Genomic DNA, 14,272 nt, shown 5'->3' with positions numbered 1-14,272 from the left:
AATTTTGTAAGTTGAGAGATTTAAGTAAAGAGAAATTAATGGGCCTGGGCCTGGTATGAATTGGGCTTAACTGAAGCCCGTTTGAATAGGGCGTTGTCCAAATAATATGTGAATTCTCCTACAATGATGCTACTTTTTCGGAAAGTTACACATTTGACCGCTCGATCAAGAATATTTATACCCGTTAATCAACGGAAAGATGACTAAAAGTAATGCTCGCCTTTTAAGAAAAATATAATAAACACTTAAAATCTTTCAACGACTTGATCAAACAGGCTATGATATTGAAAGACGTGTAAATATTGATCAAAATAATATCTTCCTTTCTTTTATTTTTCCACATGATATATTAGCCCATCTAATATCTTAAGATATATTTGTCTTAAACTAAATATTTATCGATAACAAAATAGTTTTTTCAGTCTCACAAAATAAGGATAAAATTTGCTTATATATTATATTTTTAGATTTTACTTTTTGTGATATATTTTGACTAATATTGAAGTTATATTAGTCAAAGTAATTATCTTCCTATTTTCTATTTTTCACATACTTACTTAGGATAAAATGACTCATTTTCCTTTTACATCTTTTTCTTTTGCTTTTCATGTATTTTCTTCTAGGTAGATTTATTTTTAAGAAATATGGGAGAATTAAATATATTTATTTTTGTTTTTACATAAGAATATATTAAGTTGTATATATCAAAATATATGAATTATTTCTATTCATTATTATTATTATTATTATTATTATTATTATTATTATTATTATTATTATTATTATTATGGAAAAGGCTAAAAAATACCCCTAAACTATTCGAAATAGTTCATATATACCCTTAAACTTTATTTCGGCTCAAAACTACCCTTCCCGTCATACTATTGGGTCAAAAGTACCCTTCTTATTAACGGAAGTTGTTAAATGTCATGTGGATGTCATATCGATGTCACATTGCATGCCAATAGGATTTCACTGCTACGTAGACTAAATAAAAAATGTCAAAAATACCCTTAAATTATCCGAAATAGCTCATATTTACCCTAAAACTATATTTCGATTCAAAACTACCCTTCCCGTCAAACTATTGGGTCAGAAATACCCTTATTATTAATAGAACATGTTAAATACCATGTGGATGCCACATTGCATAACAATAAGGTTTCACTGCCACATAGACTAAATCCCTAAATCCTAATTACCCCCCCCCCATTTCATTATTTCCAGAAACGATATATTCACCCGTTCTCCCTCATTTTGCAGATAGGATTTCATACTTTTCTTCGTGGCTAGGTTTCAAAGTGGATGTTAATGCTTGTAAGTTAGTAAATATTTTTTCTTATTTTATAATATTTATGATTTCAAAGCATAACAGTTAGGATTTCACAACTTTCCCCTATCTGCTAAGGCATCGTAGCTTTCTTCGAGGTTGAGTTTCAAAGTGGATATTCATGTTTGTAGGTTAGTAAATATTTTTTCTTATTTTATTATGTTTACGATTTCTAATTATGATAGTTAGAATTTCACAACTTTCCCGTCATTTCGCGGCCAAAGTTTCTTAACTTTCTTCGGAGCTAAGTTTCAAAGTTGATTTTTGTGGTTGTAAACACAATAAAATAAGAAAAAAGTTTTACTAACCTACAACCAAGAATATCCACTTTGAAACCCAGCGACGAAGAAAATTGTGAAATCCTAGTCGCGAAATGAGGGAGAATGGGTGAAATCGTTTTTGAAAAATAATGAAATGAGGGGAACATGAGTAATTAAGATTTATGGAATTAGTCAATGTGGCAGTGGAACCCTATTGGCGTGCAATGTGACATCCATGTGGCATTAACAACTTCCGCTAATAAGAAGGTCACTTTTGACCCAATAGTTTGACGTGAAGGGTAATTTTTGAGCCGAAATATACTTTAAGGATAAATATGAGCTATTTCGAATTATTTAAGGATATTTTTAACCATTTTCCTTTTAGTATATGTGGCAGTGGAAGTCTATTGGCGTGTCATGTAGCATTCATGTGGCATCCACATGGCATTAAACAATTTTCGTTAATTAGAAGGGCACTTTTGACCTAATAGTTTGACGGAAAGGATAATTTTGAGATAAAATATAATTTAAGAGTATATGAGATATTTCAAATAGTTTAAGGATATTTTTGACCCTTTTCAATTATTATTATTATTTGGGGGTCCATTGTACTCCTTTTAAAGATAAATTAATGTGACATATTAGAAGGACGGATGTTTTTTTTTTCCTTTTTTGCTCTTATATTGTGCTCACTAATTAATATGATGTAATGGAACATAAATGAGACTTTTGGTGATGTTAAAAAGTCATACATTTTGTATATATTTAAATTTAGAAAGTTGAGTATTTGAGTATTCATTTTATTTTTTAAAATTTAAAGTTTTGTGAATGAGAACTCCGAAAACGTAAAAATCATTTTTGGGGATTTTGTAGATATTTGAAAATTTTAAAATTAAATTTCAAGGTCAAATGGATATTTAAAAATAAATTTTAAATTTTATTATTAAAATTTATGGTCAAATGCTATCTTAGAGCGTTCTGTATTACTTTACACTATGTTTGGATCGTTGTTATCCATTGTATTGTATTGTATCGTTATTATGCTTACGATGTTTGTTTTGATTGTTACTTAAAATGTATTGTACTGTATTGTTAAATTTCGTTGTTACGTAACAATGAAAACCTCTATTTAATGGAACAACCATTTTGGTGTGTAACCAATTGTTACTTAATTTCTTTTTCCAATAATATCTAAAATATTATTTTACCCTTTAACTTAATTAATTAAACTTAGTCAAACCTCCTACTCTAGAATAATTAAGGATATTAAAGTAAATCTATAAATTACCATACGGTATGAAACAATCAAACCAAACAATTAAAATGTTATTAAACAACAACAAACAATACAATCTAGCCAAACATTGTAACAACCATACAATACAGTACAATGGAATACAATATATTATGAAACAATAGATAACAATGATCCAAACAAAGTGTTAGTATTTATTTGGTACAAATTACAAGTATATAAGTTGATCTTTTACTCTATTTTTTCGGTATTCGATATGTAAATAGAAAATTATACTTTTTAAAATATTTACTATGATTTAGACAAATATCAAGATATAGGCGAAAAGAGCGGGGAGAAAGTAATGGAGTGATAAAATATTCTGAAAAGTGGAGATAATTTCTACAAAAAATAAAAAATCTTAGAACTATTCAATCAAATTCAGAATTTGTCTTTGTATAATAACTTCAAACTTCCCAATCCATTCCATGCATTACATATCAATCACCAATCAATGAATGGTTTTAGAGCCGTCAAAATAGGCTAGGTCTGTTGCGCCGACCTAGTCTAACCTGGAATTTAATAGAGTTGAGCTATGATTTTTGGAGCCCATTTGAGAAAAGAGTTTTTTAGCCCGGCCTGAATAAGACTGCTAATTTGTGGGGCTTGAGAAATATCGGTAGGGCCGATCCGTGGGCTAATAAAAATTAATTTAAAAATATAATATAATATTAAAATTTAAAATTAAAGAGAGTCCAAACTCAAAAAAATTAGGTTAATATTTCTATTTAGATATTTATTTACTTGAAAAAAACTTAATAAATATTATAAAGATAATTTTATTTGTTGATTTGATTGAAAAGTAGTAACATTAACATCATGTAATATTGTTTTGTCGATATTTATGATAATATTTTTAAATCATAATATATAATTTAATTTAAAAATTATAAAATTAATATAATTTTAAAAAAATGTGCTAATCCGGCAAGCTTGTAGCCCACGTACTTATAGATTAGCCGAACGTTTTCTGATCCACACAAAAAATGGGTTAGCCCGACCTGACCCGTAAAATGTCGAAGTCTGTATGGGTAAGCTTGGATGGGTGGGCTAGCCCATATTGACAGCTCTAATTGCTTTCACCTCTTAAGTGCAAATCAAAACATCAACTCAAAAAAAGGATAGACTAATAAGATTAAATTCAAGAAAAATGTGACTTTATATTGATAGAATTTTATTGTCCATTTTCTTAGAAGAAATCATGGGCTTTCCATAAGAAAAAAAAAAGCAAAATATCTTTTGTATGATTGTTTTACATATTTCACTGAAAAAGATATTTTCTCCATTTTTATAGATTTTGTATTTTTCAAAAGATATTTTAAATTTTTTTAACATTTTTTTAAATAAAAAACTCCATATTAAACACAAGCATCAAGAAACATGTTGGTCAGAGGGTCATTTTTGAAAAATGTGATGTACCTAACATATATTGTAGATTGAGTCATAAAAGTTACATACAACAACTATAAAACAAGGATATATAGAATTATTTAAATACATTATTTGCCCACATAAATTAATATATTGTCAAGCAACTAGATAAATTATAAAGTAGGATCAATAGGGCAAATTATTTGACTAAATTTATAAGGTGATCAATATATTTATTGATTATTTAAAATATTTAAGTGATTATAAATCAAATTAATCAAAAGTAATTTGCTTATAAATAGTTTTAGTTTAACTACTGTATTATTTTATGGCATTTCAACATAATTTTTGAAAATATGATCAATATATTTATTGAAATATTCAAAATATTTAAGTGATTACAAATTAAATTAACCAAAAGTAATTTGCTTATAAATAGTTTTAGTTCAACAACTGTTTTATTTTACTATTTTATGGCTTTTCGATATATATTTTTAATTTTCAAAGTACTTTATATATGATAAACGTGAAACTTCATCTTCACTTTTTATTCATGCTTCTCATTTTCTTAGTAAAGATACTTTAGTATTAAAAAATAATTTGATTATTTCAATTATTTTAATAACAGAAAAAATTAAAATCATTCATTTACTATTCGACAAGAAACTTTTGCCATTATTATAACAACAATAATTTTACGTTGTTGTCGCGATAAAAGCGGGTATTTGTGCTCTTAATGAACTAACACAGAATTAGTTCCTCTTAATTTTGATCAAATCTTATTGATCGCGTTCAATTTCAATAGAGGGCAAAAGTGTTCCTCGTCGAATAATAAATGTATAATTTTACTCAGTTTTTTTTGTTTTAACAAAAAATTGTTTTATCAGCATCGTTTTACCTTCAAATAAATTAATCTTGTATTATCAATTTCAGAATTCTTTTTCGAATTTAGCATCATAACACTGTTTTCTTTGTAATTTACAGTATCAGACACGCTTCTCTCCCATATCATTTTTGATCTCTTTCTAACTATTCTATTTTATATATTTATCATAAATATTAAAAAAATTAAAAGAAAATGATGATTTTTTTTTATTTGGTTCGACAAATAAATTTAATTTTATTAGCTGGAAATATTGTCGTGTTACACGTTATTATTGTTCCTGTGGAGCCATTAATATTTTTCCTGATGAAAAATCTTTTTGTGGGGAAAATATTTCAAAAATGAAAAATTATTTAATTACTCCTTTCGTCTCACTTTAATCATAGCTTTGATTTTTTCATGTTTATAAAAAATATAATACAAAAATATAATTTATTAAATTATTCCTAATCAATAAAGGCTGGTTGATTTTCTCTTTTAAAGGTTGATTTTGCATATATTTTAAAGTAACAATCAATAAAGGTTGATTGATTTTCCCTTTTAAATAATTTGCATACTTCTTTTAAGTAAATCAATATATTCTTTGTTTTATATTAATTGTCCATTTTTCAGTTTACATACTTTTTTAAAAAATTATAAATAAAAATAATTTTACTAATTTACCTCTTAATATATATATTTTTGAACTTTTAGAAACTTTTTATACTTCAAGAAAAAGAATTAATTGTCAATGAAAAATACAAAAAGAAAAACAATTAGTTATATCTTGATTTTATAAGTTAACAAGTAATTCAAATTTACTATTTATAGTAATGTGGACGATTAATATGAAATACATAAAGTAGTTAAAATGAGACGAGGAGAAGATACCAATAAAAGTAGCCTAGTTGATTGCGCAGCTATGATCGAGAGCAGGGGCAGAGCTACCTTGAACGAAGGGGTTCATCCGAATCCCTTTCTACGGAAAATTATATTATTTATACATGATTAAAATAATTTTATATGTATATACAGTAGATGTCAAACCTTCTTCGACTACTTCATGTATCTATTTTTACAGATTTTAATCTCCTTATTGAAAATCGTGACTCCACCTCTGATTGAGAGATCTCAAGTTTGTCGTACATAAATTAGTCTTTCTAAATCTTAAAAAAATAAAAATCTCTAATGATGTCATTAAGAATCCACAAGATCTACACTTTATAATTTATATTGTATATTATGGTTACGGAAGGCTTTTTTTAACCTTTCACTAATTATATAATACTGGATTAATAATGGAGTAGCAACATGATTAATCTTTAATTAAAAGAAAATCTTAAAATTGTACAACCAATATTAATATATATATTCTTATACAGTATTTTATTTTACTTTAGGCAGACGGGTATTTCAAAAAAATAAAATAAAATTAAAAATAATGTAAAAATAGATCTTTTTTGTCCCTACGTAGTTGGTGTATATTTTTGTTTTTTTCCTTGTAATAGTATGCAGATTTAATGAAATATTTAATATTCTTCAAATTTATACAAATTCCCAAGGAAATCAATCAAATATGCATATTCCAAGTAATCGAAAATCAAATATACTTAATCGAATATCGATCACAAAAATAAAAATAAAAATTAAATTCTACTAGTAACTGACAACTTGTTTATATGATGATTATTATGATTTGTTTCATAACGTGTTGTATTTTATATATANGTTGATTCTGTTTCATTTTTAAAATCACATACCAGCTGTTTGAAGAATAATTTTACATTATTATGTATAATAATTTAAAAAGGAATGATATTATAACAATAAAATCAAAATAAATATTATATTCACAAAGCACAAATAATAGTACGATATGGTACAATATAATATACAACAAATAACAATTAAAGGTGTACATATTTAAAATTTTGTTAAAATGAATGCACTATTATAAAATAGTGGATCTAAAATATCAAAGATATTGAGATTGGTTTAACTCATTATTGTAATATAATATCATCCGATATTACTAACTTTAATATACACATTTTGGTTAGTATATATAATATCATCCGATATTACTAACTTTAATATACACATTGTAATATATATATATATATATATATATATATATATATATATATATTACAATAGTAAAAACAGTTAGAAATTTCCAATATGATAGACTCGAATTTTTTGAAAGATTGATGCAATAAAAAAATTAATTAATTAAAACGTCAATAATGTTATTAATAACCATTTAGAAAGGTGTTACTGAATTCATTTTTAGAAGAACAAAACAGAGACATAAGATTTAAATTTCTAACTTCACTTAAAGAGACACACTCAATAATCATTGCATTATATGATACTTTAAACGAGTTCACCAATTATATTTAACTGCGGACTCGAACCGCTGACATTCGCCGCATAGTAAACCTCCGCTTCTCAGGTCCCCCGACTGATTCTACCATAAAGGCCAACGATAGATAGTAACTCCCCCAACTTACAACTCTCATCGTACTGTGCTTTCCAAAGAGCAACTCTTCTATCTTTTTTTTCTTTTATAAAACATAACAATTCTATATATAATTTCAAAAGAAGAGTATAGATTCACGTGATCTCGAACAAATCTCCTGGTACCCTCCCCCCCCCCAACAAAAACCATCCAACATGTTGTCCTAAAATAGTAATTTAAAAAAAAGAAAGAAAAAAGAGTCAAGAATGGATCTTTTAGTGCTTTAAATAGCTAAACCAATTCATTGAAGTATTGCCAAGAATTAGGAAAAAAATAAATAAATCAAAAACCCTAATTAAGTTTTTATTCATCATGGAGAAAGAAACAAATGGAAAAGCAAAAAGAAATGATGAAAAAATTCAAGAATCTCATGAAGCACAAGCAAATATGTGGAAGTTTGTGTTTGGTTTCACAGAGATGGCTGTGATTAAATGTGCCATTGAGTTAGGAATTGCTGATTTTTTGGAAAAAAATCAAGAACCTATTAGCCTAAATCAACTATCTATTGCACTTGGTTGTTGTTCCACTTCCCTCTATCGTATCCTAAGGTATGATTAATTATTTAGTAATTCGTTACTCTCTCTGTATCAATTTACGTAATAATATTTATATATCTATACATACAAGAAGTTTGATTTCTTAAACTCGTGATGTAAAATAAGTTTTAAGTATATTTGTGTGATTGTAAAAGTATCTCATTATATCAAGGGACCAATCCACGAAGGGTTGTAATGTAGAGATTAGTATCGACCCATATTCATACATCCTTAACTAGAGAACTCGACTTGGATTCCTGAGTATGAAGTTCTCGGATAGGTAGAAAATGTTTTATCCTACTAATTAACATCGGGAGGGAAAAATTATTGAAGTAATGAAAAGCTTAAAGTTTAATTGTTCGTAAATAATATATGAAGAATCATTCTTGAGACAGACTGACAAAAAGTATGAATACTGAAACCTCTCTATAACATCATCGTTTGTTTGGATATTTTTTTAAATAGAGAAATGATGTTATAGAAATTATATGGTATAGCATAAGATAAAATATCATTTGTATCTAGAGACGGATCCAGGATTTAGAGTATATGGGTGCCAAGTAGACTCAACGCCTAAAATTAATTTTACGTTGAATTTGAATAATTCGTCTTTCGATATATTTGACAAATCAATCAATAAAATAGGAATAAACAACAATTATAATATATTTATTTTTCAAAAAGTGTTTGTATGCTGTTTATAAAAAAAAATTAATGATAGTTAAGAGTCTTACATAGCTTGAATTTCAAGAATAAATAGATATCATATAATCGAGAGAGTATGTATATATGTAGGATTGTAGGAGTTTATGAATAATTTTCGATTTTGGGTTACATGAAAATAGTACCAAAACTTATATAATTATTTGTCAAGATTACTAACCTCATTATATTTTCTTGTTGGAGTATATTTGATGCATTTTCAAATTATCAAGAAGAGCAATAAAAAAAATTATAACCCTCTCGTTTTTTATTAGTTATTAACTTTTTTCCCCCCATGTTCTCTAAGAGATTATAAACAAAAATGACATTTTACTATTTTATTTTAAGATCATTTCTTACAAATTCTTACAAATTTTGTTTGTACTTTGAAGAAAAATTAATTGTTAGGATAATGAAAATAAAACATACTATTGTTTAATTTTGTTACTTGACAAATATTTAGTAATATAAATAATTTTTATAAAATAGAAAAATAATAATTAATGTTAAAAGTAGGATAAATTAGGATAGATTTCATAATATAAAATTATTTAAACATAAGAAAAGTGCAAAATAATTTAGAATAATGGTTAAAAGAAAGAAAAGAAAAGAAAAAGAAGGTTAAAAAAGCTGTTCCAGCAGTTTTAGGAATGGGAAAAAAAATCAAATATGTTAAAGGGGATTTAATCACCCAACCTCAAGATCAAAGATTAGCCTTTTACCATCTACACTATAAAACACTTTTGTATTGTGGGTAATACGTTTAATATTTATCTATATGTTCATATATACACCTATACATATATATAGTTTTCGTTAAAATTTGTGGTTGGTGTAACACCTCTACCGTATTAAATAGATCCGCTTCTGTTTGTATCGGTTTTAAGGAGAAATTGACAGTTATTACGAAATATTGTTATAAAAATAACTATTATATATAAAAGATATGATTGTAGATATCTCTGTTATATTTCTATTATATAGAAGAGTGAAGTGGAGGACGATCAAGGGCATAAATGTAATTTCACGCTAACAAAAATCTATTAAGAAAAATATTAAATAATTCTAGAAATATCTTTTTATATATGAAGTGAATAATGATCAAGGGCAAAAATGTAATTTCACACTAACAAAAATCTACTAAGAATGATAAACAGAAAATTAAATAGTTATACAAACATCTTAAGTTATTGTTATTACCATTAACTTATTTCGTAATTACTTCACATTCTTTTCTTTTATGAGTTATTGTGATACCTATTTTATTATTATTATTCTATTTAACTATTACTTTAATTTAATTCTTAATATTTTTTTAATTTATTATGCTTATAAAAAGATATTTACTTTTTATATAAAAGTTTATCATGAACTAATTATATACATCTTTATTTTGGTTCTAATTAATATATTTGAAAATAAATAAGTGTGATAAAATTAATAATATATATTAGATTGAAATTTAAAAAAAATGTTAAAAAGTAACTTCACAAATAAAAATGAATAGGATGATATATTTGTATTAAAGACGATCAAGAATAAAAATGTAACCTCATTCTAATAAAAATCTATCAATAATGAATAATTCTAGAAACATCTTTCTATATATGAAGTGAATGATGATCAAAGGAAAAAATGTTATTTCACGCAAACAAAAATCTACCAAGAATAATAATAATAAAATTAAATAGTTCTAGAAACATCTTTAATTATTCTTATTAGTATTACCTCATTTTTGTTATTTTTTATATTTTTTATGAGTTATTGTGATATCTATTTATTATATAAAAGTAAATAAATTATTATTACGCTTAGCTCTTAATAATTATATATCAAGTATAATATTAGGTAAAATCAATCAAAATTAAAACTAAAATTTATATGTATATTTAAATTCTGTATTGAAATTTTTTTAATTTTGCGATCTTAAATATGCTATATAAAAAAATCAAAATTCAAAAGTTATTTTCTTTTTGAAATGAAATTAAAGTAAGTTCATATAAATCGAAAAGGAGCGAGTCATATATTAAAAATAAAATATAATGATTTGAAAACTTTCATTCTTCGTTTTAGTTTCTAATTTGTTACATATTTAAAAATTACATAAAAAAGAAGCTTAACACACAATTTAAGATATTTTTAGAAAAACATAATGAAATTTGGTTGATTCTCTTATTTTTATCGAAACAAAAAAAAGTTGCATATATTATTTGAAAATAACGTAAGAACTAAAAAGTACTATGAATCACAGTAAAATGACAACTAAAAATATGTGAGAACCATATAAGAAATTTCGTTGATTTTTCCTAAGATTACTTGTATCACATGAAATGAAACAAATAGAATAACATATATTATTCGAAAATGACATAAAAGGTATATAAATTAACAACTAAATTTTTTTTTTTTTTAAAAAAACACACATATAAAAAAGTTAGTTCGCTTTTTCAAATTTCATATAAATTGGGAAGAGAAAAAAAACTAACATACATTGGGTCTGCGCTGGCGCGGGCACCTGATATCTAGTAATAATAATAATGTTAATAATACGTACATGGTTACATGGATAACTATTTTTTCTAGGTTCTTGATCAACCGTGGAATATTCAAGGAGACATCAACCAAAAGCGGCAAAAACGGCTATGTTCAAACGCCTCTTTCCCGCCTTCTCATTAAAGAAGGCGAGAATAGCATGGCTGCTTTCTTGCTATTCGAAAGCAGCCCTGTGATGTTGGCACCGTGGCACAATCTTAGTGCACGTATTTCATCGAAGGACAATAGTACGCCCGCCTTTGATGCAGCGCATGGAAAAGATATCTGGAAGTACGCGGAAGCTGACTCTGGACTTAGTAACCTCCTGAATAACGCAATGGCGTGCGATGCTAAGGTAACAGTATCAGCGATTATCGACAGTTGCCCGGAGATATTCGAGGGGGTGAACACAATGGTTGATGTTGGTGGTGGTGATGGAACAACACTAAGATTATTGGTGGAGGCTTTTCCTTGGATTAATGGGATTAATTTTGATCTTCCTCATGTTGCTTCTGTTGCACCTCATGCTATTGGTGTTGTACATGTTGGAGGTGACATGTTTAATTATGTCCCCAAAGCTGATGCTGCCTTCCTCATGGTAACTAACTACTACTCCCGTCTCATATTTGATGGTCATTTTACTAAAAATATTTATTTCATATTATTCGATCTTTTATTAATTAATCATTATAGAATTTTTTTTTTCATTTTACCCCTATAATTAATATGACTTTTGAAGTTTTCAATTTTTTTCCAAAAGGTTAATTAATATAAACAAATCATATAATAATAAAATTGATAAATCTATTAATGATTTCTTAAATACATTATGAAATAAAAAAAATTCCCATCTAATATGGGTGGGAGGGAATAAATATTAATAGTAGTCATTTTAATGGATTCAATTTGTTTTAATTAAAATATTTGATACTTTAATTATGATGGGAGTTGATTTCTTATATAGTAATTTATGTTACGAAATGACTCAAAAAGTTATCTTTTTATTTGTTTGTGCAAATAAAAGTCATTCGTGATTTAACCATTATCCCATAAAATAATTTAAAAGTACTAGAAAATAATATGGAATGGCCCCTTATGTTTGAGAGTAGGTCTAAAGTTTTCTATTGATATATTTTATATTATCTCTATTTATGAATTTTCGACGAATATTTCATTTGAAAATAGCTCATCGTTAAGGTATTTTTAACAAAAATCATATTGAAAATATTATTAACGAATCAATTTCAAATGGATTTCATTAATTTTTATGTTAAATAGTGTTTAAGGAATTCCCGATGAAATATCCGTTAAAAACATTTTCAACGAAATTTGCTTTTAGTTAAATAGTATTTATGCATAACTTCATGTATATGTGTTGAAGTTATTATTGTATGGGTGAGAAACCATCTCAATTTCTATTAACCTTACACGAACTTTTGATGAAAATTTCGTCAATATTTTTTATTAGAACAACAAACAACAATGTATATATCCACTCTTGGAGGTAGAAAGACTATTTTCATAAAGCGCTCGACTCAGATTATTGTACTTTTTTTTAAAGAGTGTTTTCTTATATTCAATTTTATTTTTAATTTTCATACCCTCATGTATATTATTGTATATGTTATGTATATTAGTGGGTTTTACATGATTGGGGAGATGAAGAATGTATACAAATATTAACAAAGTGTAGAGAAGCAATTCCAAAAGACAAAGGGAAAGTGATAATATTGGAAGCAATAATTGGTGAAAAAGAAGAAAATAATATTATTAGAGGATCAAATAATGAGAAGCTTAAAGATGTTGGTTTAATGTTGGATATGGTGATGATGGCTCACACAAGCAATGGAAAAGAGAGAACATCTAAAGAATGGGCTTATGTTTTGAATGAAGCTGGATTTGGTAGACACACTATTAGTCACATTAATGCTGTTCAATCTGTTATTCAAGCTTATCCTTCTTGATTTTTATCGGGTTCGGAGACGGATTCAGAGTGTAAGCTATGTCGATTTATGTTTGAGGTTTTTAATAAGAATTGAATATGTATGTTATATTTTTGAAATTATGAATTCAAATTTATCATTTGTTGCAACAATATATCTAGTGTATTGATCCAATAAGTAGAGTCTGGAAAAATAGAGGTACATTATATCGGAGCGGACCTACGTGGGTGAACCCCCTCGGTAAAAATTTACACTATATATAAGATTATTTTTCTTGTATTTCTGTAGATATATATATTTTGAACCCCCTCAATGACAAGGAGAAACTGATAGCGTAGTGGCAGGTCACTGAAATTAAGCTTCACGTCACCAGTTCGAATTGTTGTGGTAGTGTTTTATATTTTATATTTTTTAGTTTGAGTTTCGTTTTTCACTTTCTTTTAATAAAAAAACGTGCTACAAGCGTGATTTTAAACCCAAAAAAAGTTCAAACATCCAGTTTCTCAAGGTTTATTTACATGTTTATATATTTGTTTTTTAAACCCCTGCACGAAAATCCTAGGTCTGCTACTGATTATACATTACTCTTACCTCGTAAAGATAGATAAACTGTTTTCGAAAGATCTTTAACTTATTGTTCGGTTGCATCTTTAAATCGAACCTACTATTTGTTGCTACAAAAACAGTGTTACCACACATCTAAAATCTGATAAAGATAAAGATATGCAGACTTTATTCCTATTCTGTAAAGATAAATAAACTGTTATAAAAAATGAATATCAACTCACCACACAAATGCATCTAATCAAATATTACATCTATTTTTTCATAGCTTAGATTTTCTTTTCAAACATTCAAATAAAAACTACTTTATTTGCATCATTTCAATTTTTTAAAAATTATTATTTTATACGTAAATCG

General features: G+C 26.4%; 1 protein-coding gene across 1 annotated transcript; it reads left to right on the top strand.

The window, feature by feature from the left end:
* The first annotated feature begins 7,734 nt into the window (after positions 1 to 7,734).
* LOC107005742 (acetylserotonin O-methyltransferase-like) lies at positions 7,735 to 13,473 on the top strand. Its single transcript, XM_015204394.2, has 3 exons — positions 7,735 to 8,186; positions 11,460 to 12,006; positions 13,046 to 13,473. The coding sequence occupies exons 1-3, from the start codon at positions 7,951 to 7,953 to the stop codon at positions 13,370 to 13,372; spliced, it is 1,110 nt and encodes a 369-aa protein (XP_015059880.1). The 5' UTR covers positions 7,735 to 7,950; the 3' UTR covers positions 13,373 to 13,473.
* Positions 13,474 to 14,272: the final 799 nt, after the last annotated feature.

Source organism: Solanum pennellii, chromosome 12, assembly GCF_001406875.1.
Source record: "Solanum pennellii chromosome 12, SPENNV200".
Classification (NCBI taxonomy): domain Eukaryota; kingdom Viridiplantae; phylum Streptophyta; class Magnoliopsida; order Solanales; family Solanaceae; genus Solanum; species Solanum pennellii.
Note: the sequence above shows the minus strand (reverse complement) of the source record. Positions and strands in the feature narration are given on the sequence as shown.